The 23,999-nt window shown below is 40.5% G+C and overlaps 1 protein-coding gene across 1 annotated transcript in view; it reads right to left on the reverse strand.

The window, feature by feature from the left end:
- The window catches only part of smc4 (structural maintenance of chromosomes 4), a 72,235-nt gene that overhangs the window by 16,253 nt on the left and 31,983 nt on the right, over positions 1-23,999 (reverse strand). The window contains exons 11-19 of the mRNA XM_087993641.1: positions 22,016-22,249; positions 16,483-16,668; positions 16,208-16,369; positions 15,873-16,098; positions 13,710-13,789; positions 9,874-10,026; positions 7,833-7,959; positions 3,550-3,739; positions 3,250-3,394 (exon numbers count right to left, since the gene is read on the reverse strand). Coding sequence (XP_087849767.1) covers positions 3,250-3,394; positions 3,550-3,739; positions 7,833-7,959; positions 9,874-10,026; positions 13,710-13,789; positions 15,873-16,098; positions 16,208-16,369; positions 16,483-16,668; positions 22,016-22,249 — 1,503 coding nt within the window. The remainder of the gene's footprint in view (positions 1-3,249; positions 3,395-3,549; positions 3,740-7,832; positions 7,960-9,873; positions 10,027-13,709; positions 13,790-15,872; positions 16,099-16,207; positions 16,370-16,482; positions 16,669-22,015; positions 22,250-23,999) is intronic.

Genomic DNA, 23,999 nt, shown 5'->3' on the forward strand with positions numbered 1-23,999 from the left:
TGTAAAATGCCTTTGGATTCTCCCTAATCCTTCCTGCCAAGCCTTCTAGCTCTCCTCAGACCATTTTTGAGCTCCTTCCTCGTCTGTCTGTAATCCTCTAGAGCTGAGCAAGACCCGTGCTTCCTTTACCTTACATAAGCTGCCTTCTTTCTTTTGACGAGAAGCTCCTCCGCTCTCGTCATCCAAGGTTCCTTTATCTTACCCCTTCTTGCCTGTCTCAGAGGAACACATTTATGTATCACTCGCAACAACTGTTCCTTGAACACAGTCTCCACATGTCTAAAGTGCCCTTTCCATGGAACAATTGCTCCCAGTCCATGCTTCCCAACTCACATCTGATAGCATCATAGTTTCCTTTTCCCAAATTAAATATTCTCCCATTGTGCCTGCTTCTCTCCTTCTCCATAGCTGTGTAGAATGTGAGGCAGTTGTGGTCACTATCACCAAAATGCTCTCCCACCGCAAGATCTGATACTTGCCCCGGCTCATTGCCGAGCACCAAATCCAAAATGGCCTCTCCCCTGGTCGGCCTGTCAATGTACTGAGTTAGGAAACCCTCCTGAACACCTTACAAAAACAGCTCCTTCCAAACCATCTGCTCGAAGGAGGTTCCAATCAATATTGGGAAAGTTAAAGTCACCCATTACAACAACCCTACTACATTCACACTTTTCCAAAATCTGCTGAACTATGGTATTCTCAGGCTGTCCTCTGTTTGGCTTGTCCTTTGATCATTGTATTGTCCCAGTCAAATTTGTACTTCTTGTCATGTGTGTCTGGCTACTAGGGATAGCTGGTTGTGGTGTTTAGTGGCTAGTTGTTGTTCGTGGATGCGGATTGCAGTCCGCACCCACGAACACCTAACTAGCCATTAATCGCCACGACCAGCTGTCCTTAGTAGCGCCACACACAAACACACGTGACACATACCACAACACAATTTTCATAACAAATAAACTTTTTGATTGTTCTAAAACTCAAATTACGCAACTTTATAGAACAAGATGTCACATATGCACACTTAAAAGGTAAACCAAACTAATGAAATAGTTTCACTTTATAAAAATAGCTAATATAATACACGCAAAACAATTTCATTCCTGTCTAATCTTTACAAAGATTTGCTGTTGACTTTTATAGCAAATATATATTTCTGTCTAGCTATTCTAGATACATACATCCTACTCCAATGTCTTGGTCTTTCAATATATTTCTGCAAACACCCAAGGATAATAGGAAAAACAATTCTCGAATAGGATTCTTCAGTACCAGTACTAGCAAAACGATGCAATTTCACCAAAAAATAAAGGATCTTTCCCTCTATGATTGACTGAGTTTTTTATTACGACTAACTGCTCATATATAAAAGGCAAATAAGATACAATCTAAAACTGTTTCTACCAAGACTTCTTTCCCCCTTACTGAATTAAGTATGAGGAGCAGGTAAAGAAAATGGAATAAGCCATTAGATCAGCTGAAAATATAATAGGAAAAAAGAAATGTAGACAATTGTGGAAATAATAAAGAAAGCTTTATCAGTGAAATGAAGAGCCAGAAAACCATACAGGCCAGTGGAGAACGTTAAAACACAATGTTACAAAGTGTGTGGCAGAAGGGTTTGGAGGGATATGGGCCAGGAGCCGACAGGTGGGACTAGATTGGGTTGGGATATCTGGTCGGCATGGACATGTTGGACTGAAGGGTTTATTTCCATGCTGTACATCTCTATGACTCTAAGTACTTTGCATGTGATGAAACCAAGTAGACTAATGTATTATTTTAGATAGAATTTTAAAAAAAAGTTGAGATTTTATAGACAGCAAGGTGCTCAGTGGTTCACACTGGGGATCCAGGTTTGATTCAAACTTTGGGCAACTGTCTGTGTGCAGTCTGCATAGTTGCCATGCCTGTTTGGTTTTCTACCAGTTGCTCTGGTTTCCTCCCACAGTCCAAAGATGCGCAGATTAGGTGGATTGACCATGACAAATTGCCCCAGACTGTCCAGGAATGAGCTGGTTAGGTGGGTTAGCAATAATAAATACAACATTATGGATAGGGTGGTTTGGTCTAGGTCTGGGTTGGATGCTCTTTGGAGGTTCGGTGCAGACTTGGTGGACTGAATAGCCTCTTTCCACAGGGATTGTGAAATTCTAGAGTGGCTAGGCTAGGTGCTCTCTATAGAGGATCCTCTTAGGTGGATCAGGTGCAAGACACAAACATGTTGCATGATGGAAGTTTAAATACATTGCAAACATAAAATACACATTGAAACCAAACTAAACCCCAAAAGCACTAAATTCTGACCAGATTAGCTGTTGTTAAACCAACTGCAGCCTCACTGTAAACTCCTTTTAGAATAAGCTAAGAATAATTTATGTAGTCCATTAGAACGATCTGTATCCCAAGGCCATTTGTGCACTTTCGAGCCACATAAGTTTCTTACTAAGAAAAAGACACATCAATTTTGACCTTGAAACAAGTAACTGACTCAGCATCCTGATTTTTGGAAAAGATATTTTATAAAAATGCGCCTCTGATTTTATTCTTAATTGATATAACCCTAATTTTAATAATGTTTCCTCTTGTTTTGAATTCCTCAAAAGAAGAAAGTTTACTTGTTTCTATCTGATCAACTTTATAATTTTATCCGCCTTGATTAGAAATTCTAAGTTCACATTCTCAGTCAACTTCAAATTTAAAGAACGTTTGTAAATTTGGGATAATCAACTATATCCTTCCATCCAATTTGTTAATATATAGTAAAGAAAAATATGTGCTAATCCCTCTTCCTTTACTTCTCCATTGGCAGCCTGTGTAATCCTCATGTTCTGGAATTTACTGCCTGAACCACACAACATCTCTTTCTTTTCCTTCAAGGGCCTCCTAAAAGAACTTTTCTGATCTAATTTTTGGCAACACAAGTATTTCGTTATGACTAATATTCACTTTGGTCCACTGAAACATCTTGGGATAAGATTCTAGATTAAAGACATTATAAAGACTAATACCTGATAAGATTTTAACCATCCAAGCAACAACACTTGTGTGTGTTTCAGTATGCAACTCTTCAGATTGAATTCCAAATGATTTTGAGGCCAATCAGAAAAGAACTCGCAGTGACTGGTGTGTTGACACCATCATGAAATAATAATCGTTTGTAAACTAAGATAAAGGAATTAAATTACTAGCTTTAGGAAGTTTAGTTAGGTGGAGCAGCCCATTGAAAGAACTATAGCTATTCTGTTGTACCTGAGCTTCACTGCATTCCTTCAGCACAATAGCACCCTTTTCCTCCACTTGCTTCAATTCTTCTGTTAGATCTTCAACCTCCTTTTGGTTCTCTCCAATTTCTCCTTTAGTTCGATTCACTGCTTCTTCTGCCTTTTTGAAGTTCCTAGAAAATAATGTTTGTTGTATGCTGCTTGAATACATCAACGAAAAGTCAATCACAATATAGCCGACAGAGCCCCTTCCTCATTTAAAAAAAAAGGAGTGCAAATGTGAACACTGCCAATAAAAGTGCACAGGCAAACAGTAAATAAAACTTACCTTTCTGCTGTTTTAATTGCAACCCGAGCCTTTGTGATGGATGAGGCACAATCATCAATTTGTTTGTTAAGTTGGTCGAGTTTATCCTGTTGGGTTTTAAGCTTTTTACTGTTGATGTCAATAATAAGGGTGTGTAATCGTTTAACCTCTGTCTCAACTTTACCAGCCATTGCTGCAGCCTTTTCATACTCTGGAAAAGATTAGATTAGATTAGATTACTTACAGTGTGGAAACAGGCCCTTCGGCCCAACAAGTCCACACCGACCCGCCGAAGCGTATACCACCCAGACCCATACTCCTACATTTACCCCTTCACCTAACACTACGGGCAATTTAGCATGGCCAATTCACCTAATCTGCACATTTTTGGATTGTGGGAGGAAACCGGAGCACCCGGAGGAAACCCACGCAGACACGGGGAGTATGTGCAAACTCCACACAGAGTCGCCTGAGGCGGGAGTTGAACCCGGGTCTCTGGCGCTGTGAGGCAGCAGTGCTAACCACTGTGCCACCGTGCCGCCCACAATAGTGTTAGTTTCCATTTGTCAAAACATTGCAAACAAGATTCAGAGCTGTAAAGCTATTTAACTGCATGAATTACTTTTTATACAATAGACTAGGGAATTAAATTAAATTTTGAATTTCTTATAAAGTTACTCTGAATCATTCCATTTCAAATAATTTATTTCATTAACTCTAATGTAGAATGCTTTGATAAACTAAATTCACAAGACAACAAATCAATTTAAGATTTTATTTCAGATTCATGATAACATTGCTGAGTTATCATCAGTGTCAGTGTTAAACAAGGGGTATGCATATCCTCCAAATCATTGCCATGTATTTGGTAGATGAGGGTTAGTTGAATAGTATTTATTGCTCTTAAGGAACACCTAATTCCTTTTTATTCATAAAACTTCTGTTTTATCTGTCTGAAGTATATTCACTATTTGAATCTATAAATTATTAATGTTATCTATGAAACAACGTACATAACGAAGCTCACTGTAGAGGAGTTGGAGGGAAGAGATTGTGGGGGAAGAAGAGGAGGAGGAGGAGGAAAGGGAAAAGATTACTCAGGTTCATAGACTTGGGTGGTCTCTCATACTCACAAACCCTTCCCCCACATCAACTTATTGGTTATTCGCCTCCCTTACATACATGCTCACTATCCCAACATATGCTCTTCTCCTTCCCTCCCTCCCATATTAGCAGTGATAGAAGACTGGCTGACTGACAGAAAACAGTTTGCATAAATGGGTCTTTTTCCAGGTGCCTAAAATTTGCAATGATTCAAAGATAGGTAGGCAAGTATATTATGAAGATGACATAACAAGGGTAAAGACCAATATGGATTGATTAAGGAAGTGGACAAAAAAAACCTTACAGATGTGAAGTATAACGTGGGAAAACGTGAAATTACTCATTTTGGCAAAGTGTTACTCAAACAGAGAACTGACTGCACAATTCAGACATGCAGAGATCTGAGGGGGTTCTCGTCATGAGTCACAGAATATTAATATATACACAAGTGATAAAGGCAGCTAATAGAATGTTCCCTTTTATTACAAGAATTGAAGACTAACATATGCCCTCTAATTCTGGACTCCCCGACTCCAGGGAAAATACTTTGTCTATTTATCCTATCCATGCCCCTCACTATAAGGTCACCCCTCAGCCTCAGACGCTCCAGGGAAAACAACTCTAGCCTATTCAACCTCTCCCTATAGCTCAAATCCTCCAACCCTGGCAACAGCCTTGTAAATCTTCTTTGAACCCTTTCAAGTTTCACAACATCGTTCCGATAAGAAGGAGACTAGAACTGCATGCATATTCCAACAGTGGCCTAACCAATGTCCTGTACAGTCGCAACATGACCTCCCAACTCCTGTACTCAATACTCTGACCAATAAAAGAAAGCATACCAAAAGCCTTCTTCACTATCCTATCTACCTGCGACTCCACCTTCAAGGAGCTATGAACCTGTACTCCAAGGTCTCTTTGTTCAGTAACACTCTAGATCTTACCATTAAGTGCATAAGTCCTGCTAAGATTTGCTTTCCCAAAATGCAGCACCCCATGTTTACCTAAATTAAACTCCACCTGCCACTTTTCAGCCCAATGGCCCATCTGATCAAGATCCTGTTTTAATTGGAGATACCTTCTTCGCTGTCCACTACATCTCTAATTTTGGTGTCATCTGCAAACTTACTAACTATACCTCTTATGTTCACATCCAAATCATTTATATAAATGATGAAAAGTACAGGACCCAGCACCAATCCTTGTGGCACTCCACTGGTCACAGGCTTCCAGTCTGAAAAACAACCTTCCACCACCACCTTCCTCGGTCTTCTACCTTTGAGCCAGCTCTGTATCCAAATGTCTAGTTCTCCCTGTATTCCATGAGATCTAACCTTGCTAACCAGTCTCCCATGGGGAACCTTGTTGAATGCCCTATGGAAGTCCCTAAAGATCATGTCCACCATTCTGCCCTCATCAATCCTCTTTGCTACTACTTCAAAAAACTCAATCAAGTTTGAGAGACATGATTTCCCACACACAAAGCCACGTTAGTTGTCTCATGAGGCACAATAACATTGTCTCGGTTTTTTGTTTGATACATGGGAGAGAGTCATTGCTGGCTGGATGAGCACTTATGTCCCATTCCTAGTTGCTGTAAAAGCTGTAATGAGCTTCTTATTGAACGAATGCAGTCTATTTGATGTGGACAGACTGTGGAATCAGGAAGAGAGTTATGCATTGCAGGATTCCTGGTGTTTGACACAGTCCTTGCATATTTATATGGCGAGCCCAGATCAGTTTCTACTCAATGATTACGGGGATTCCACAATGGTAATACCATTGAATGTAAAAAAGGGGTGACGATTAGATTCTCTCTTGTTGAAGATGACCATTGTCTGGCACTCTTTTAGCATAATTAATACTTGCTACTTTTTTTAGCCCAAGCCTGGATGATGCACAGGTCTTGCTGCATATAATGGACAGGAACAAAGAGTTGTGAAAGGTGCTGAACATTGTACAACCAGGGCACATCCCCACTTTTGACTTAATGATGGAGAGTAGGCCATTTATGAAGCACTGAACATTGCTGGGCCTTGGGTACTCCTCTGATTAACATTAGCATTGGTGCCATGGGGCTCAGATGGCTGACGTCCAATAACACAACCATCTTCTGTCTTGCTCGGTAGAACTCCAAGAAGCTGAGAATTTCCACCCATTGATTTGCAATGACTCTAGTTTTGGTAAGGCTCCTTGATGCTATATGCATTCAAATGCAGCCCGGATGGCAACAACAGTCACTCTAATTTCACCTCTGCATTTCAGCTCTTTTGTTCATGTTTGAACCAAGGTAGTTATGAGGTCAGGAGGTAAGTGGCTCTGGCAAAAATCAAACTGATCATTGGCAAGCAGGTTATTCTTAGGATATGCTGCTTGATGGCAGTGTTGATGATTACTTCCATGACTTTATCGATGATCACGAATAGATTAGCCAGCATTCACCAGGCTGGATTTGTATTTTTTGTGTACAGAACATAATTGGTCAATTTGTTTTGTTGGATAGATGTCAGTGTTGTAGCTGTACTAGTATGGCTAGTTACACAGCATGTTCTAGAACACAAGCCTTCAGAACTGTTGCTGGAACTTTGTCAGGGCCCAGTCTTTGAAGTATCTAGTGCCTTCAGCTCGCTCTTAATGTCATGTGGAGTAAATTGAATTGGCTGAAGACTGTGGCATCTGTAATGTTGCAGATGTCACTGGAGCTGAAAAGAATGGGGTGTTACTTAATTGAAGTTTAAGATCTTGAATGATCTTGACAAGGTGGACACAAAGGACACTTCCTTTTGTGAGTGAGTCTGGAACGAAGAGATGCTATTTTAAAATTAGGGGTTGCACTTTTAGGACAGATATAAGCAGAAATTCTCTGAGTACTGTGCAACTCTGCCTCAAAAAGTAGTCAAAGTGAGACAATTTAATACTTTCAAGGCAGTAATAGATTGATCCCTTGTTGATAATTTATTGGGATTAGATGGTAATGTGAAATTTGCAACAAACATATTGAAAAGTGGATTGGGCTTGACAGGCCTAATTAGTTGCGCCCGGTCCAAAATTTGCTTATAGATATTATACTTAATTGATGTTAATTATGAATTGTTGATCATTATTCATCTCTTTAGAGTGGCTTTTCAAGTTTTCAAAACCCGAAATGAAAGGAAACAAAATTTAGACACACAAAAATAATGGATATGAAGGAGACTAACCTTTCTTAAAAGTTTCCAGTGTTGTCTGCAGCTCTTTCAGTTTGTTCTGATCAGGAGCTGCCAATGCCACATTTGCTTCAAAGTCTTTTACTTGAATTGTCAAGTGAATTTGCTGCTCAGTGAGGCCCTAAATTAAACAGGAGCATTAAACAGAACAAAATTATTGGCAAAATTTTCCAAATGTCAATTGTTAGAAGCTGGAAATCAATAGAACTCCCTTCATATCGAGCAACAGGTTGCTTTGGATCAGAACTGTTGACTCTGAAGAGGCCAGTTCAGCTCAACTTTATAATGCTTTACGATCTCATATACAACTCTGTGCAATGTGGAGTCAGGTTGTACAGCACGGAAACAGATCCTTTGGTCCAACTCGTCCATGCCAACGAGATATGCAAAAAACATTTTTAGTCCCATTGCCAGCATTTGGCCAATATCCCTCTAAAACCTTTCTATGCATATACCCATCCAGATGCCTTTTTAAATATAGTAATTGCACCTGTCTCCACCACTTCCTCTGGTAGCTTGTTCCATACACACAACACCCTCTCTGTGAAAAATGTCAGTTTACAATGCACCAGCTCATGTTAAATCAATTTTGTGGAATAGATGTGGTAACAAATGAACTTTATTGAATTAATTGGATTGTCCTGATGGCAACTTCCAAGCAGTAGCATCCTCTCATCAATATGCTTATAAGCTTTACTTCAGTGTTACATCTAGATCCTGGCAATTATCATGTTTTACTGCAGACAACCATTGCCCAACTCTTCCCACATCACTCCCGCTTCCCCATATAAATGTGAAGAGTGCATGGATTTCTGTGCGAAGGTAATTCAGACCACCCATTCAGCTACTTCCACCTCTTGCCTGTCTTTTACCTAGTCCAGTAAACTAAACATCCTCTAAAGACCCCCTGTACGAATAAGGAATAAAATAAGGCTACTCAGCCATTCAAGGCTGCATCACCATTCCCCAAGATCTTGACTGATCTGATTTAACTTCAAACTCTACATTATATCCCTGATAATCTTTCATCCCTATAATAATCACAAATCTATGTACCTCAGCATGTTTAAAGATTCAGCATCCAGTACTTTTTTTAGGAAGTGAATTCTAAGGACTCTCAGCAATCAGAAAAAATGGTAGCCTCTTATTTTTGAAGGAAGACCCCTAATTCTAGATTCTCCCTCAATAGGAAACATCCTTTTGACATTCACCTCCTCAAAATCTTATATGTTTCAGTTAAGATACCTCTGGCTCTTCTAAACTTCAGGTGATACAGGCCTAGCATGTTGAGCTTTTCCATACGAGGCAACCTACTTACCCCACAAACCAACAATTGTCAGCTCATCACATTCTGGTTAACTACTGACACATTTCTAATGGGTTCCTCTCCAAAGTCCTTTAGCACATTATTGCTCTCAAAATTTTCAGACAGATTACTTCAGATCTATCACGTTTCCACTTTAACATAGTAGTAAAATGGCTGTTAAACTCTCATGTGACCTTTAGTGCACCAGTTTATTATTGTCATAACTGCTTTTCATTCTTTTTGACACTGTTAATCACACCATCCTACACAAACACCTTTCCACTGTCATATAGTTGGGTACTTCACATGTCAAAGCACAATCACACTGAATGTGCCTTGGTCATATAGGAATTCGTATCAGCTTTTTCAACATATCAAACGCTTTGGAACATTTTTCCAACTTAAAAGATATTCAACAAATGCAAGTTGGCTTGGAAACCAATCTTATACAAAGACCTTGGCAACATTGTGCAACAGAATGTGAATTTGTAGAAATTATGGAGCCTGCACTTAAAACACGAATTGCTGCACAAATGTGCTGTGTCAAAAGTCTAAAAAAAACTTTAATTCTAATTGCCAAAATGGATCAAGGCTTAAATGAGAAGAACAGATATTCAGATTAAAAGGTAAATCACATGATTTCATCCCAATGTTTAAGATCAGCATATAATATTTCAAAGGGTACCATAGTTCACAAGTATGCTAACAAAACACCAATTAGTTATATACCTGAATGCTTGCTGTGTATTTTTCCAATGTATTTTTCATCTCGCGGATGTTCTGCCGTTCCTTAACTACCTTTTCTTCCAAATGACTTTTCTGTTCTTGGTATTTTTGTGCCACTATTAAATCCTTCTGCAATTTAGCCTCCATCTTGTCCATCTATTAATAAAAAAAACCCTTCAATTTAAGGAACTCAAATACAAACATAGCAGCACCATAGCTCTTTGATGGACATCAGTTACTCTCCTCCATAGACAGACAGTAGTTCTGCTTGCAAAGTTTAATAACTGATGCAAAACCAATAGCGTTAGAAATTTGACTCAAGTGATTTAAATGCAATTTTGGTTCTTTTAAGAGGATCGCTACTGAACTTAGTGATTGGCTGTAAAGACTTCAAACATCATTATGTCTTCACTTGATGGGTCATTGCACTGTTGTAGAATTTCACATTGTTACGAATATAGGTATTGAGACTGCAGCTGAAGACTGGGAATAATTTATTGCCCAAATTAATATTCCCAGTTTAAAAAGGATTGTAGAGGGTCTTGTGGGGCAGTGATAACTGTCCAGGAGGCCCAGGTCTCACCTGTCTTAGGCACACAATGTCCAGGCAGATTGATTAAAATAACTGTAAAAGATTGCTACAGTCATACTAGTCTGAAAAAGCCTAATCTCATCTGAACTCAAAGTAAGCAATTTCAGGCCTGCTTTGTGCTTGGATGGGAGACCACCTGGTAAACCAAGTGCATTACATTTTGTGGAAGTCTTGTGATAGTGTCCCTATTTTAGGTCCAAAAGATTTGAGTTCAAGTCCTAACTGCTCTGGAAGTGTATCATGACCATTTTATTTTTGCTTTGATTAAGCTACTAAAACAATTGCTACAAGGGGTCTTGAAGCCCAATGGTAACATCACTATCTCTAAGCCAGGATACCCAGGTTCAAGTCCCAAATACAATGCAGGTTGACCTAACATGTCAAAACAGATTGATTAAAAATATATATTTTTTAATTGTTTGCATCAAAGTGTGCACATATAATAACTATGAATGCATTTTTTTGCTATTTTACTTCTTGCCACAAGATTTTACAGCCACAACAGGAGTTTAAATAATCCAGTCTCAACCATTACGTTATTTTTTAAAAAATGAATGGAAAATCTTTTCTGGCAAAGACAAGCACATATAATTCAAACATTCAGTTTGTCAAGAATCCATCGATTTATATTTTCTGAGTTAGTGAGCTATGACCAGTAACATGGTCAATTTTGGAATCACTCATTCTCTACATGAATGGACTATTTGAGGACAAAATTCAATATTTCATTGTTACCAGCAATTTAAAGAGCTTTTGTAACTGTAGGACAAAAATAGGAGAGAATAGATAGCTTATCATAACAGAAAATGCAACTTATTGTCAAAGTTGAGCATAGCAGATATCTTCACATTCTCTCTGACACAGGTGGGGTTCCAGAGGACTGGAAATTATCCAATTTTGTTCCCTTGTTTAAGAAAAGAAACAGGGATAATCCAAGAAATTATAGGCTGGTGAGCTTGCATCCGTGGTGGGGAAGCTCTCAGACAAGATACCAGCGGACAAGGTATCTGCACATTTGGAAGAAAATGGACTACTTGGTGACAGTCAGCTTGATTTTGTATGGGGAAGGTCATGTCTCATCAATCTGATTGAATTTTTTGAAGAGGTGACAAGGATTATTGATGAGGGAAGGGCTGTGGATGTAGTGTACATGGACTTTAGTAAGACATTAGCCCCACATGGTAGATTGGTACAAAAACTAAAATCACAAGAGATTTGGGGTAGGCTGGCTAGATGGATACAAAACTGGCTTGGGTCATAGAAAACATGGGGTAGCAGTGGAAGGGTGTTTTTCAGAATGGAGACGGATGACTAATGGTGTTCCACAAGGATCAGTCTTAGGTCCTCTGTTGTTTCTAGCATATATAAATGATCTGGAGAAAAATGTAGGTGATCCGATTAGCAAGTTTGCAGATGATACGAAGATTGGTGGAATTGCTGATAGCGCCGACGACCGTGAAAGGATACAACAGGCTATAAATAGATTGGTGACTTGGTCAAAGAAGTAGCAGATGGAGTCTAAACCAGCTTAAATGGGAGGTGATGTATTTGGAGGATCAAATTTAGATATGAATTATACTGTAAATGGCAGAACCCTTAGGAACATTAACATACAGATGGATCTGGGCATGCCTAGATCCTAAAAGTGGCAACACAGATGATTAAAGTAGCATATAGCATGCTTGCCCTCATCGGCCAGGGCATGGAGTATAAGTGGTGGCAAGCTATGTTGCAGTTATATAAAACCCTTGTTCGACTGTATTTGAAATATTGTGTGCAGTTTTGGTCGCCACACTAGCAGAAGGAGGTGGAAGCTTTGCAGAAAGTGCACAGAAGGCTCGCCAAGATGTTGCTTGGTCTCAAGGATACTGACTATGAGGAAAGATTAGATTAGATTGCAATTCCTACAGTGTGGATATGGGCTCTTCGGCCCAACAAGCCCACACCAACCCTCTGAACAGTAACCAACCCAGACCCATTTCCCTACATTTACCCCTGACTAATGCACTTAACACTATGGTCAATTTAGCACGGCCAGTTCACCTGACCTGCACATCTTTTGGAATGTGGGAGGAAACCAGAGGACACCCACGCAGACACAGGGGGAATGCGCAAACTCCACACACAGCTGCCAGAGGCCAGGATCGAACTCATGCTCCTGGTGCTGTGAGGCAATAGTGCTAACCACTGAGTCACTGTGCCTCCCGGAATTAAAAAGACTAGGACTATTTTCACTAGAATGACAGTAGCTGAGAAGAGACCTGACAGAGGTCAACAAAATTATGAGGCATAGATAGGGTGGATAGTCACAGGCTTTCTCCCAGGGTTGAGGGGCACAGGTTCAATGTGTGTGAGAGAGTGAGAGAGAGGTGGGGGGGGTGCGGAGAACACATTTGAGAGATGTGTGAGGGAGAATCTTTTCACTTTTGTAAGTGACAGAGTGTGACCTCGAAGAGGTGGTAGAAGTAGGCACACTAGCAAAATTTAAGAGGCACCTGGATGGTTATATGAATAAGGAGGGAATACAAGGATAAGGACCGAACATAAAAGGCAGAAGGTTTGTTTTTTAGGTTAGTTAGGGCATAATGATCAGCACAGGCTTGGAGGGCCAAAGGACCTTTTCCTGTGCTGCGCTTCTTTGCTCTAGAATAGTAAAATTTACAATGGAATTGATAAACAAAGACTTACAAGTACAGGTTGTATGATTAACAAAGGTTTATAAGTGCAAGATATATGCTTAGCAGCAAGACAGTCGGTACTTGAACCAGCTTTGTCACCATTCTTAGTTGTAAAATTACTGTAATGTACAATCTACCACATGAAGGCATAGCAATATCTAAAAACTAAATGCCTTTAGTTGGTTTTAAGACTAGTTCAGGTTTTCCAAATGGCTTTTAAATGATAGTTAGATCTTCACAGTGCAATCAAAGCACACCATTTCACAACTGAACCTGCATCAATATGCCTACTGATGAGATAAAGAGATGGCTACCACAAAGAATTATTAATTCATTAGCCTGTGTTGCATAAAATTAGATTTTTTGAACAAACGGTACAAAGATTTGTAGTAATGCTGGTTTTCACAGCAAGGGCCTCTCTCAGAAAAAAGTTAATTTGTAAGTGACAGATGTACTCATAACAAAAATGTACTCATGGGCTGTTGTTGACCATCACAAGGAATGCTCAAGCTCTTTGCCTCATTGGGCAATTCTGCTTTGCACTGGAGAATCTTTGGGTATTAACTTACCTCTTCTGGAGTAATTTCAACAACTAATGAAGATCCCATTCTACCCTTCATAACTCTTCTTCCACCACCAGTCATGGTACCTAAAGCAAGATGGAATTATAAGAAAACAGATCTACACTGGAATTGAATGCAATAACTTTCAAAATAACAAGCTCTCTTGTTTCTCCTGCCAGACTACATCATTTTACTAAATTTTTTTAAAGCTTTATTTTAATAAAATTGCTTTAATCAGTTGGCATTGCAGGGCAAGTTGGACTGGAAGAGACATAACCAAGTACTGATAGTATGAAGCCTTGGAGAAAAATATGAATGTTTATATAAATCTAGCACGCATCAAACAGATTTTAACACATGCTGCATCGTTGTGAACAATGAGTTAATTGAACATACTCAGGTAAGTTTCTGAAAATAGAGGATGCAATCTTTGAACTGGTAATGTACAAGGAAAAGGGATTAATGATCATATAGTAGATCACAGCATGATAGATCATGTTCCGAGCAAATGTGATCACTATACAATGATACATCACATTCTGTTTGTGGGTCAAAGGTTTGGGTCTGAAAATACTTAAAAGGCAACCATTTGGGCACAGAGGCAAGCGTCTGCTTCATTGAACTGGGAAAATAAGTTAAAACCACAGCAGTAAAGAAGCAGCTGCACTCATTTAAGGAGATACTTCATTAATTCTCAGCAGATATATTCCAGTAACATTTTAACTATCTGCCTTAAATAACTATTTTGATCCATGCTATGATCAAAAGATTCCAAGGTGTTCAAAGCTGCTTTCATGGTCTACCCCTCCAAGGGAAGTCAATTTTATTCTTTCATGAATCTCTTTGTCTTTCATTGTTGGAAAGATCCTTGCTGAATGATGCTTAAACATTTACCACATTTCTGAAAAAAACCTTACAGTTAATTCTGGGTTGAAAAGAGGACATGCACAACTGGTAGGGCTTATGCAGAAAGATCTGGAGAGCAAATATATAACTCCTCCATTTTCTTTAAATGTCTTTATCAGGTCAAAAGATAGTAGACAAAAAACTCAATTAAAAAAATCAAAATTTGGGTGTTCAAACAAATTGAATGAGATGGTCACACCATGAATATAATAATGGCTTGAATAAAATATTGCATCCAATTTCTCCAGTATCCAAATCACTACACAAAACAGACAACAGACCCCTGGTAAATGATGATTGGCCCAATGCTCGCTTTCGCACCCACCACCTAGAATGAAACCAGATTGCCCAGAACAAAGGTCACCTCCAAAAGGACAATTAGCTTTATTGTTTAAAAACCTGTTGACGTGGAACATGAAGAAGCAGCAGTGCTTCTTAGCTGCTGGCTGGTTTCTGGCTGGCAACTTACATTGACCTCCATAAAATAGGTAAATATGCTGGCCAGTCATACACCATGAATTTCCAACCCCTTTGTCTATGGACATTCCTTGCTCTCTAGAACTAGGCTACCATTCGTTCTCCTGAACTTATTTGATTTAGCTGAGGATTTATGCAGTTGTTTCCTGGGCTAGGAATATATTTGCATCCTCTGAAAAACTGAGAAATTCAAGCTCTTTGTTTACATATTAAATCAAGCCCCCATATCTTTGTATATCCTTTGCCAAAATGTAACACAAAATTATCCTAGCAATAATTCAACTCTGTGGGAAATCAAAATTGCTTGTAATGACAAGTGTAGCATATAATGCAAATTTATTCTGCCAAGATGCATTTGGGTTAAAGCTGTTCTTTCTCTAATAGGTCACAAATTCTGAACTACATAAGTAACAAATCAACAACCTGTCTGGTGTGAAAACATGCAAATTGAGTTTGTAAGTTTTTGAATGCAGCATGGAAACTTATTTAACCAATAGGAAATGTCTGTAATTGTCTTTTTAAATATATGTCTCGAAATGCAGATGGCCAAACATGAACCAATGACACTAAAGGTCTTAAAAGAAAATCAGTTATAATTATGTCAAAGAATCTTGACTTCTGAAGACATTTATTTTTCCAGGTTAAAGTACTATAATTACCAGTTCATTGCTTAAATTAATAGACCATAAAAGGGACAAATGAAATTAAGTTTAACATGTACATCTGAAAACATAGGTAACACATCCTTCAAATGGCTAGGAAGAAATCATAATACACTTTCCATACCTGATTGTTCTATTATCTGTCCTTCCATGGTGACGACTCTCCAGCGCTTGTCCTTTTGGAATGCAACACGTGTTGCCTGTTCTAGATCCTTAGCAACAAGTGTGTCCCGAAGTGCAAAGTAAAAAGCAGGACGAATAGCCTCATCGCTTATTTTGACCATATCAAAGAGACGGGGAACTTTTTCTGGAGTTTGGATCTTGCCCATGTTTCTCTCCCAAACTTTCATCTGAAGAGCATTTAAAAAGTCACCAGACTCCCAACAATGGCAAAGTTCAAATAATTGTTAAAATAATCAAAAAACATTATGACTGTAATTTATACATAATTCAGCATACCTTATCTAAGCAAATAAAAGTTGCTACTCCAATATTTTGTTTCTTCAGAAATTTAACGCATTCTTGAGCAGTATCAATTGTGTCCACAACAATGTTATCCAGGGCACCACAACTGGAGGAAATGGCAACATCATACTTTTCCTCAATAGCACCCAAATCACCCTAAAACAATACAAGCATTTCACACCACAAAATCACACAAGTCATTCCCCCAAACAAGATTGGGTTCTTTTGTTTACATAACTTTGTATACACTTGAAACAAAATCTCCTTACTAGTCTTCCATAGATTCCAGCAATTTTACCAGTATTCTTCTGTTGCATGACTGCCTCCAAAACTCTACCCCAGCTGCGATTTACAGTGAGGGAACTCTTTGCTTCTTCAACTTTTTGTCGCAGTTCATAGACATTATTTCGGATTTGAGCTTCAGAATGGATTATTTTTTCAAGTTCCTTTTCATCCTAGAAAGGATAGAAAGCACTTGGTTAAAATTTTCAATTCAGAAAGGATCTATCCTCTAAGATCTGCAGTTTTACAGCTATTACTGCAAAAGAAAATTCCTCTGTGCCAAGAACTCTGGAAGTTTTCAATTCACTTTCTGCATGAAAAAGCTGTTTAAAAAAACCCATAGATGCTCCACACTATACTATTAAAATTGAATACTAAAATATTTGAGTACGTAAGTTTGCAGAGGACACCAAAATTGGTGGTGTAGTGGTTATTGAAGCAGGTTATCCCAGAGGACAACGTAGCCTTGATCAGATGGGCTGAGAAATGGCAGATGGAGTTTAATTTAGATAAATGTGATGTTCTGCATTTTTGTTAAGGTAAAATCAGGGCAGGATTTCTACACTTAATGGTTGAGTCCTGGGCAAGTGTTGCCGAGCAGAGAGACCCTGGGATGCAAGTTCAAGGTTCCTTAAAAGTGGAGTTACAGGTAGACAGCATAGTGAAGACGGTGTTTGGTTAAGTTTGCCTTTATTGGTCAGTGCATCAAATATAGGAGTTGGGAGGTCATGTTGCAACGAGACAAGATATTGGTTACACTTTAGAATACTGCATTCACTTCTGGTCTCCCTGCTATAGTATAGATGTTTTGCAGAAAAGATTTACAAGAATGTTGCTGGGGTTGGAGGGTTTGTTCTGTCAAGAAAGACTGAATAGACTAGGGCAATTTCCCCTGGAATGTCAGAGACTGAGAGGTGACCTTACAGACGTCTGCAAAATCATGAGAGGGCGCAGATATGGCGAATAGCCACAGTGTTTTTCCGTGCGTAGGAGTGTCCAAAATTAGAGGGCTTAAGTTTAAGGTGAGAAGGGAAAGATATAAAAGGGACTGAAGGCGCAACTTTTTCCACAGAGGGTAGTGTCTGCAGGGAATGAGCTGCCCCAGGAAGTGGTGGAGGCAGGTACAATTATATGTAAAATGCACTTGGATGGGTACATGAATAGGAAAGGATTTGGGCCAAATGCTGGTTATTGGGACTAGATTAATTTAGGATATCTGGTTGATGAATGGTCTGTTTCAGTGCTGTATAACTGCGATTCTATGAATCTATAAGTAATTGCATGCAGAACAGAGGGTCCTAGGGGTTCAGGTATATAATTCTTTGTTGTGGTTCTGTTCGCCGAGCTGGAAGTTTTTGTTGCAAACGTTTCGTCCTCTGGCTAGGCGACATCATCAGTGCTTGGGAGCCTCCTGCGAAGCGCTTCTTTGATGTTTCCTCCGGTGTTTATAGTGGTCTGTCCCTGCCGCTTCCGGTTGTCAGTTTCAGCCATCCGCTGTAGTGGTTGGTATATTGGGTCCAGGTCGATGTGTTTGTTGATGGAGTTTGTGGATGAATGCCATGCCTCTAGGAATTCCCTGGCTGTTCTCTGTCTGGCTTGCCCTATGATAGTAGTGTTGTCCCAGTCGAATTCATGTTGCTTGTTGTCAGCGTGTGTGGCTACTAAGGAAAGCTGGTCGTGTCGTTTCGTGGCTTGTTGATGTTCATGTATGCGGATTGTTAGCGGTCTTCCTGTTTGTCCTTTATAGTGTTTAGTGCAGTCCTTGCATGGTATTTTGTACACTACATTCGTCTTGCTCATGTTGGGTATCGGGTCCTTCGTTCTGGTGAGTTGTTGTCTGAGCGTGGCTGTTGGTTTGTGTGCCGTTATGAGTCCTAGGGGTCGGAGTAGTCTGGAAGTCAGTTCCGAGATGCTCCTGATGTATGGTAGTGTGGCTAGTCCTTTTGATTGTGGTATGTCCTCGTTCCGTGGTCTTTCTCTTAGGCATCTGTTGATGAAGTTGCGCGGGTATCCGTTTTTGGCGAATACCTTGTGTAGGTGTTCCTCTTCTTCTTTTTGCAGTTCTGGTGTACTGCAGTGTGTTGTGGCCCTTTTGAATAGTGTCCTGATGCAGCTTCGTTTGTGTGTGTTGGGGTGGTTACTTTCATAGTTTAGGACTTGGTCTGTGTGTGTGGCTTTCCTGTATACCCTTGTAGTGAATTCTCCGTTCGGTGTTCTCTGCACCATCACGTCTAGGAATGGGAGTTGGCTATCCTTTTCTTCTTCTCTCGTGAATCGGATTCCTGTGAGTGTGGCGTCGATGACCAGCTATCCTTAGTAGCCACACACGCAGACAACAAGCAACATGAATTCGACTGGGACAACACTACTATCATAGGGCAAGCCAGACAGAGAACAGCCAGGGAATTCCTAGAGGCATGGCATTCATCTACAAACTCCATCAACAAACACATCAACCTGGACCCAATATACCAACCACTACAGCGGACGGCTGAAACTGACAACCGGAAGCGGCAGGGACAGACCACTATAAACACCGGAGGAAACATCAAAGAAGCGCTTCGCAGGAGGCTCCCAAGCACTGATGATGTCGCCTAGCCAGGGGACGAAATGTTTGCAACAAAAACTTCCAACTCGGCGAACAGAACCACAACAACGAGCACCCGAGCTACAACATCTTCCCTATAGCATAGACCAGAACTGAACAGAGTATTCCAGAAGTGGCTGAACCAACATCCTGTACTACTGCAACATTACATCCCAATTCCTGAACTCAATGCACTGACTAATAAAGGCAAGCGTACTGATGACAATGTCCAATGAATTCGAACCAGTTTCTTCCACACCAATTTTTAAGCCACATGATTACCTATAACATATCATTCACAGTGAAGGTGGCAATCAGAAATTGCAGCAGGATCTTGATCAGCTGGGGACTTGGCTAAGAAATGGCAAATGGAGTTTAATATAGATAAGTGTAAAGTGTTGTATTTTGAAAAGTCAAATCAAGGTAGGAATTTCATAGGGTCTTAAGGCGTGTCGTGAAACCTTGGAATTCAGGTGCACGGTTCTCTGAAAGTCGAGTCACAAGTAAACAGACCAGTGAAGGAGGCTTTTGGTACACTGGCCTTCAGTCAGGGCATTGACTACAGAAGTTAGGAAGTTATTTCACAGTTGTATAGGATGTTGGTGAGGCCACACTTGGAATACGTGTTCAATTTTGGTCATCTGATCTAGGAAGGATGTTACTAAGCTGGAAAGAGTGCACAAGAAATTTACAAAGGTGTTGCCAGGACTCAAGGAACTGTGTTATAGGGAGAGGTTGGACAAGCAGAACATTTTTCTTTCAAGTGTAAGAGACTGAGGGATGTTCTTATAGAAGTTTATACGATCATGAGACATGGAAAGGGTGAATGCACTCAGTCATTTTGGGAAATAGAGGACGGGAGAGCATCAGTTTAAGGTTAGAGGGGAAAGAATAAATGAAAATCAGAGAGGCAACTTTTTTTTTTAAAAAGAGGGTGGTACACACATAGAATGACCTGCCAGCAGAAGGGGCTGAGGTGAGTATATGAACATTTAAAAGGCATTTGGAAAAATCCATGGATAGGAAAAGTTTGGAAGGATTTGAGGCAAGTGCAGGGAAATGGGGTTAGCATGGATGGACATTTTGGTCAGCACAGATCAGTTTGGGCCAAAGCAACTGTCTCTGTGCTGTAGGACTCTGACCACAATATTTTTGACGCTGTGCCAATTTGCTCATAACTCAGCTGCTAATTAGAAATCAATACCGTTTCAATTTAACCTCTAGCTGCTCATACACTCGGCAGAAGAAAGGGTAATGGCCTAGTGGTATCATAGGTGGAGTTTAATCCACATCCAGGTAAGGTCCTGGGGACTCGGGTTATAATTTCCACATGACAGAAGATGGAATTTGAATTCAATAAACATCTGGGAATAAGAGTCTAATCATGACCATGAATCCATTGTCAATTGTCAGAAAAACCCATCTGATTGACTGTTGTCCTTTAGGGAAGGAAACTGCTGTCCTTACCTGGTCTGGTGTACATGTGACTCCAGACCCACAGCAATCTGGTTGACTCGTATCTGTCCACTGGGCAATTAGGAATGGGGAATGAATGCTGGCCTAGTCAGCAACACTCATACCATGAATGAATAACAAAGAAAACCTCTTGATTCTTTCTACCTGTATCATTGATACCTACATGGACTGCAACAGCTTTCCCTTCCCACTCCAAGTTCCTCGGCAGACCCAGATGAGATATTCTGAATCTGGCACCAGCCTTTGGGACTTTCGATCTTGGCCACAGAGAACTGGTTTAATCATTAGGAAACCAATAAAATGAAACTAAACAAAACGTTTTAAGATTGTATCTTTACTTTGATGGCTTCAAAACGACGGTGCAAATTTTAAGCAAAGATGAACATAATATCAACATTATCCATCTTCCATTCCTCGGATTATACGATTCCTGATTACAAATACATTTCTCTTTTCTCCTCCATCTTGAATGGCTCCCTGTACCATGGTACTATAGTTAGTTTGCTTGTCTTCCTTACAGTCCCCCACTCATCCACATTGGCATCAAGAATTTCAAACCTGTCAGACAAACTCAACAGCTGAGGCTCCTGAAGCTCTACCTCCTGGATTCCTCTGCCTTGCTCCTCATCACTCTTCTGTCCCTGACCACTGACTGAATTTAAAGCAGTTAATCTCAGGGGTGTGACTGTCTCCTGAAACATTGCATTCATGTAACTCTCCTGTCCCTGATGGGTCACTGTTTTCAAAGTTCGGATTCCAGCTCATCAACTCTAAAACGGAGTTCCTCAAGCAAACAACACTTACTACAGATGTGGTCACTATAAATCACAGTGGGGTCCAGCAACTCCCACATCATAGCCTGGCATCTCTATTTTAATTTTTAGTTCTTAATTTGATTTTTAAAAAATTCTTACTGGTCTTTTAGTTTGTAGCCTGTAAAAGTTTTCACTATTTACCTTCAATCTGAAAGTAACGTAGAATAGATTGTTAAATTAGTAGCTATTACCAAACGAACTTAGTTTACCTACAATTTCTGGGCCCCTGAACTTGGGCTTCAAATAACCAATTAAAATATCCGACAAATTATGAGCCAAAAATAAAGCAAGGAAAAAGCACCTCATCAAGGGCCCCCTCTTGTGGTGCAAAGGTAATGTCCTTACTCCCGGACTGAGAGACCCGGATTCAAGTCCCAAACGATGTACTCATTCGGGTTGTCTCTCATTCTGGTTGGGATCTCTCCTTACTGACGAGGCTTACTAATCCAGAAGAAAAAAGAAAATCTTTTCTTGAATCTTTTAATTTCCCTTCAATTGAAATGCCCAGATAGAGTCCAGTATGACACTGCTTCAGAACACTGCATCTACGCAAACTTTAATCCATACCATTAATAACTCAATAGAAGACATTTAATTTGCTAATACATACAATCAAAATACAAACAAACCTACTCATCTCACCTTCAGCAGTTCTTGCTCACACTGTGGTATTTTTATTTCCATGTCTTTAATTGTTGCCTTTCTTTCTTTAAGTGTGTCAATATTAGTAGCCAGGGTTTCCTTAGCCTGGTTGAGTTGGTCCAAAGCAAATTTGTGCTGACTTAGGTAGATATCTAGTTCAGACTGAGCCACATCCATCTTTGATCTACTCTCATTTACTGCTTTACTCAACTCCATGAGTTCCTTCTCTTTTGTCTATAAGATGGTTGAGAAAAAATATAAAGAAAACACAAATATTAACAAGCAACCGACATAAGTTCACTTTTTCCAAGTTTGTTTAATTTCAACATAGATTTGTTTCTAATTGAAAGATATTTCAATCAGCCGAACATCTCGTTTTTGCACACAGGTCTGGTCTCCTCTACACTGGGGAGACAGGACACCTTCTTGTGGATTGTTTCGGAGAACATCTCTGGGACACCTGCACCCAGAAACCCCACTACCCTATGGCTGAACACTTCAACTCCCCCTCCCACTCCATCAAGGACATGCAGGTCCTGGGCCTCCTCCACTGCCAAACCATTATCACCTGATGCCTGGAAGAAGAATGCCTCATATTCCACGACGACATAGGTCTCCAAGCCCTCCTTTTTTGCTCTCACTGTCTCAAACAGTGCCCTTCCACCAACACCCTCATCCACCTGGCTGAACTGGTCCTCACCCTCAACAACTCCTTCCAAAACAAAGGTGCATGGGACCCAACAATGCCTGTCTGTTTGTCGGGTACATGGAACAGTCCATCTTCCGCAGTTACACGAGCACCAGCTTCCACCTGTTCCTCCGCTGCATCGATGACTATATTGGCACCACCTCATGCTCCCACGAGGAGGTAGAATAGATCATCAACTTTACCAACACCTTCCATCCCAACCTCAAATTTACCAGGACCATCTCAAACATGTTCCTCCACTTCCTGGACCTCTCCATTACCACCTCTGATGACTGACTAACCACAGACATCTATTACAAGCCCACCAACCCCCCACAGCTACCGAGGCTACATATCCTCCCACCCTACCTCCTGTAAAAACACCATCCCTTATTCCTAATTCCTCCGCCGCATCTGTTCCTAGGATGACCAATTCCACCTCAAAGTTCCAGATGGCCACCTCCTTTCAAGATCGCAACTTCTCTTCCCATGTGGTCCTCCAGCGCAACTTCTCTTCCCACGATGTCCTCCAGCACATCTCCTCTACTTCACACACGACTGCCCTTGAACCCTACCCCTCCCAACGCAACAAGGACAGAACCCCCTTGGTCCTCACCTTCCCTTGTACCAACCTCCGCATACATCGCATCATTCTCTGCTACTTCCGCAACCTCCAAACGGACCCCAGCACCAAAGATATATTTCCCTCCCCACTCCTATCAGTGTTCTGGAGAGACCATCCCAATGCGACTTCCTCGTCAGGTCCGCGCCACTAGCCCACACTCCACTCCTGGCACCGTTTCCTGCCACCGCAGGAAGTGCACAACCTGTACTCACACCACTCCCCTCACCTCCGTCCAAGGTTTCAAGGGACCCTTCCACATCCGTCAGAAATTTACCTGTACTTTTACCAATATCATTTACTGCATCCGTTGCACCCAATGCGGTCTCCTCTACATCAGGGAGATAGGATGCCATCTTATGGATTGTTTCAGAGAACATCACTGGGATACTCTTACCCACCAACCCCACCGCCCTGTGGCTGAATTTTAACTCCCATCCCACTCTGGCAAGGACATGCAGGTCATGGGCCTCCTCCACTGCCAAACCCTTACCATTCAACGCCTGGAGGTAGAATGTCTCACCGTATTTGAATGCACGAAACATTCACAATGAAGGTGGACCAAATAACAAAAACAGTGAGTGAGTGAGTAGAATATGATTGTGATTACAAAGTATGGCTCTGAAGTGACCAAGACCGGGAACTGGCCTTCCAAAAAGTGTTCAATTTTTAAG

This window comes from Chiloscyllium plagiosum, unplaced genomic scaffold (assembly GCF_037043375.1).
Source record: "Chiloscyllium plagiosum isolate Xiang-an unplaced genomic scaffold, Cpla_swu_hap1 HiC_scaffold_13, whole genome shotgun sequence".
NCBI lineage: Eukaryota > Metazoa > Chordata > Chondrichthyes > Orectolobiformes > Hemiscylliidae > Chiloscyllium > Chiloscyllium plagiosum.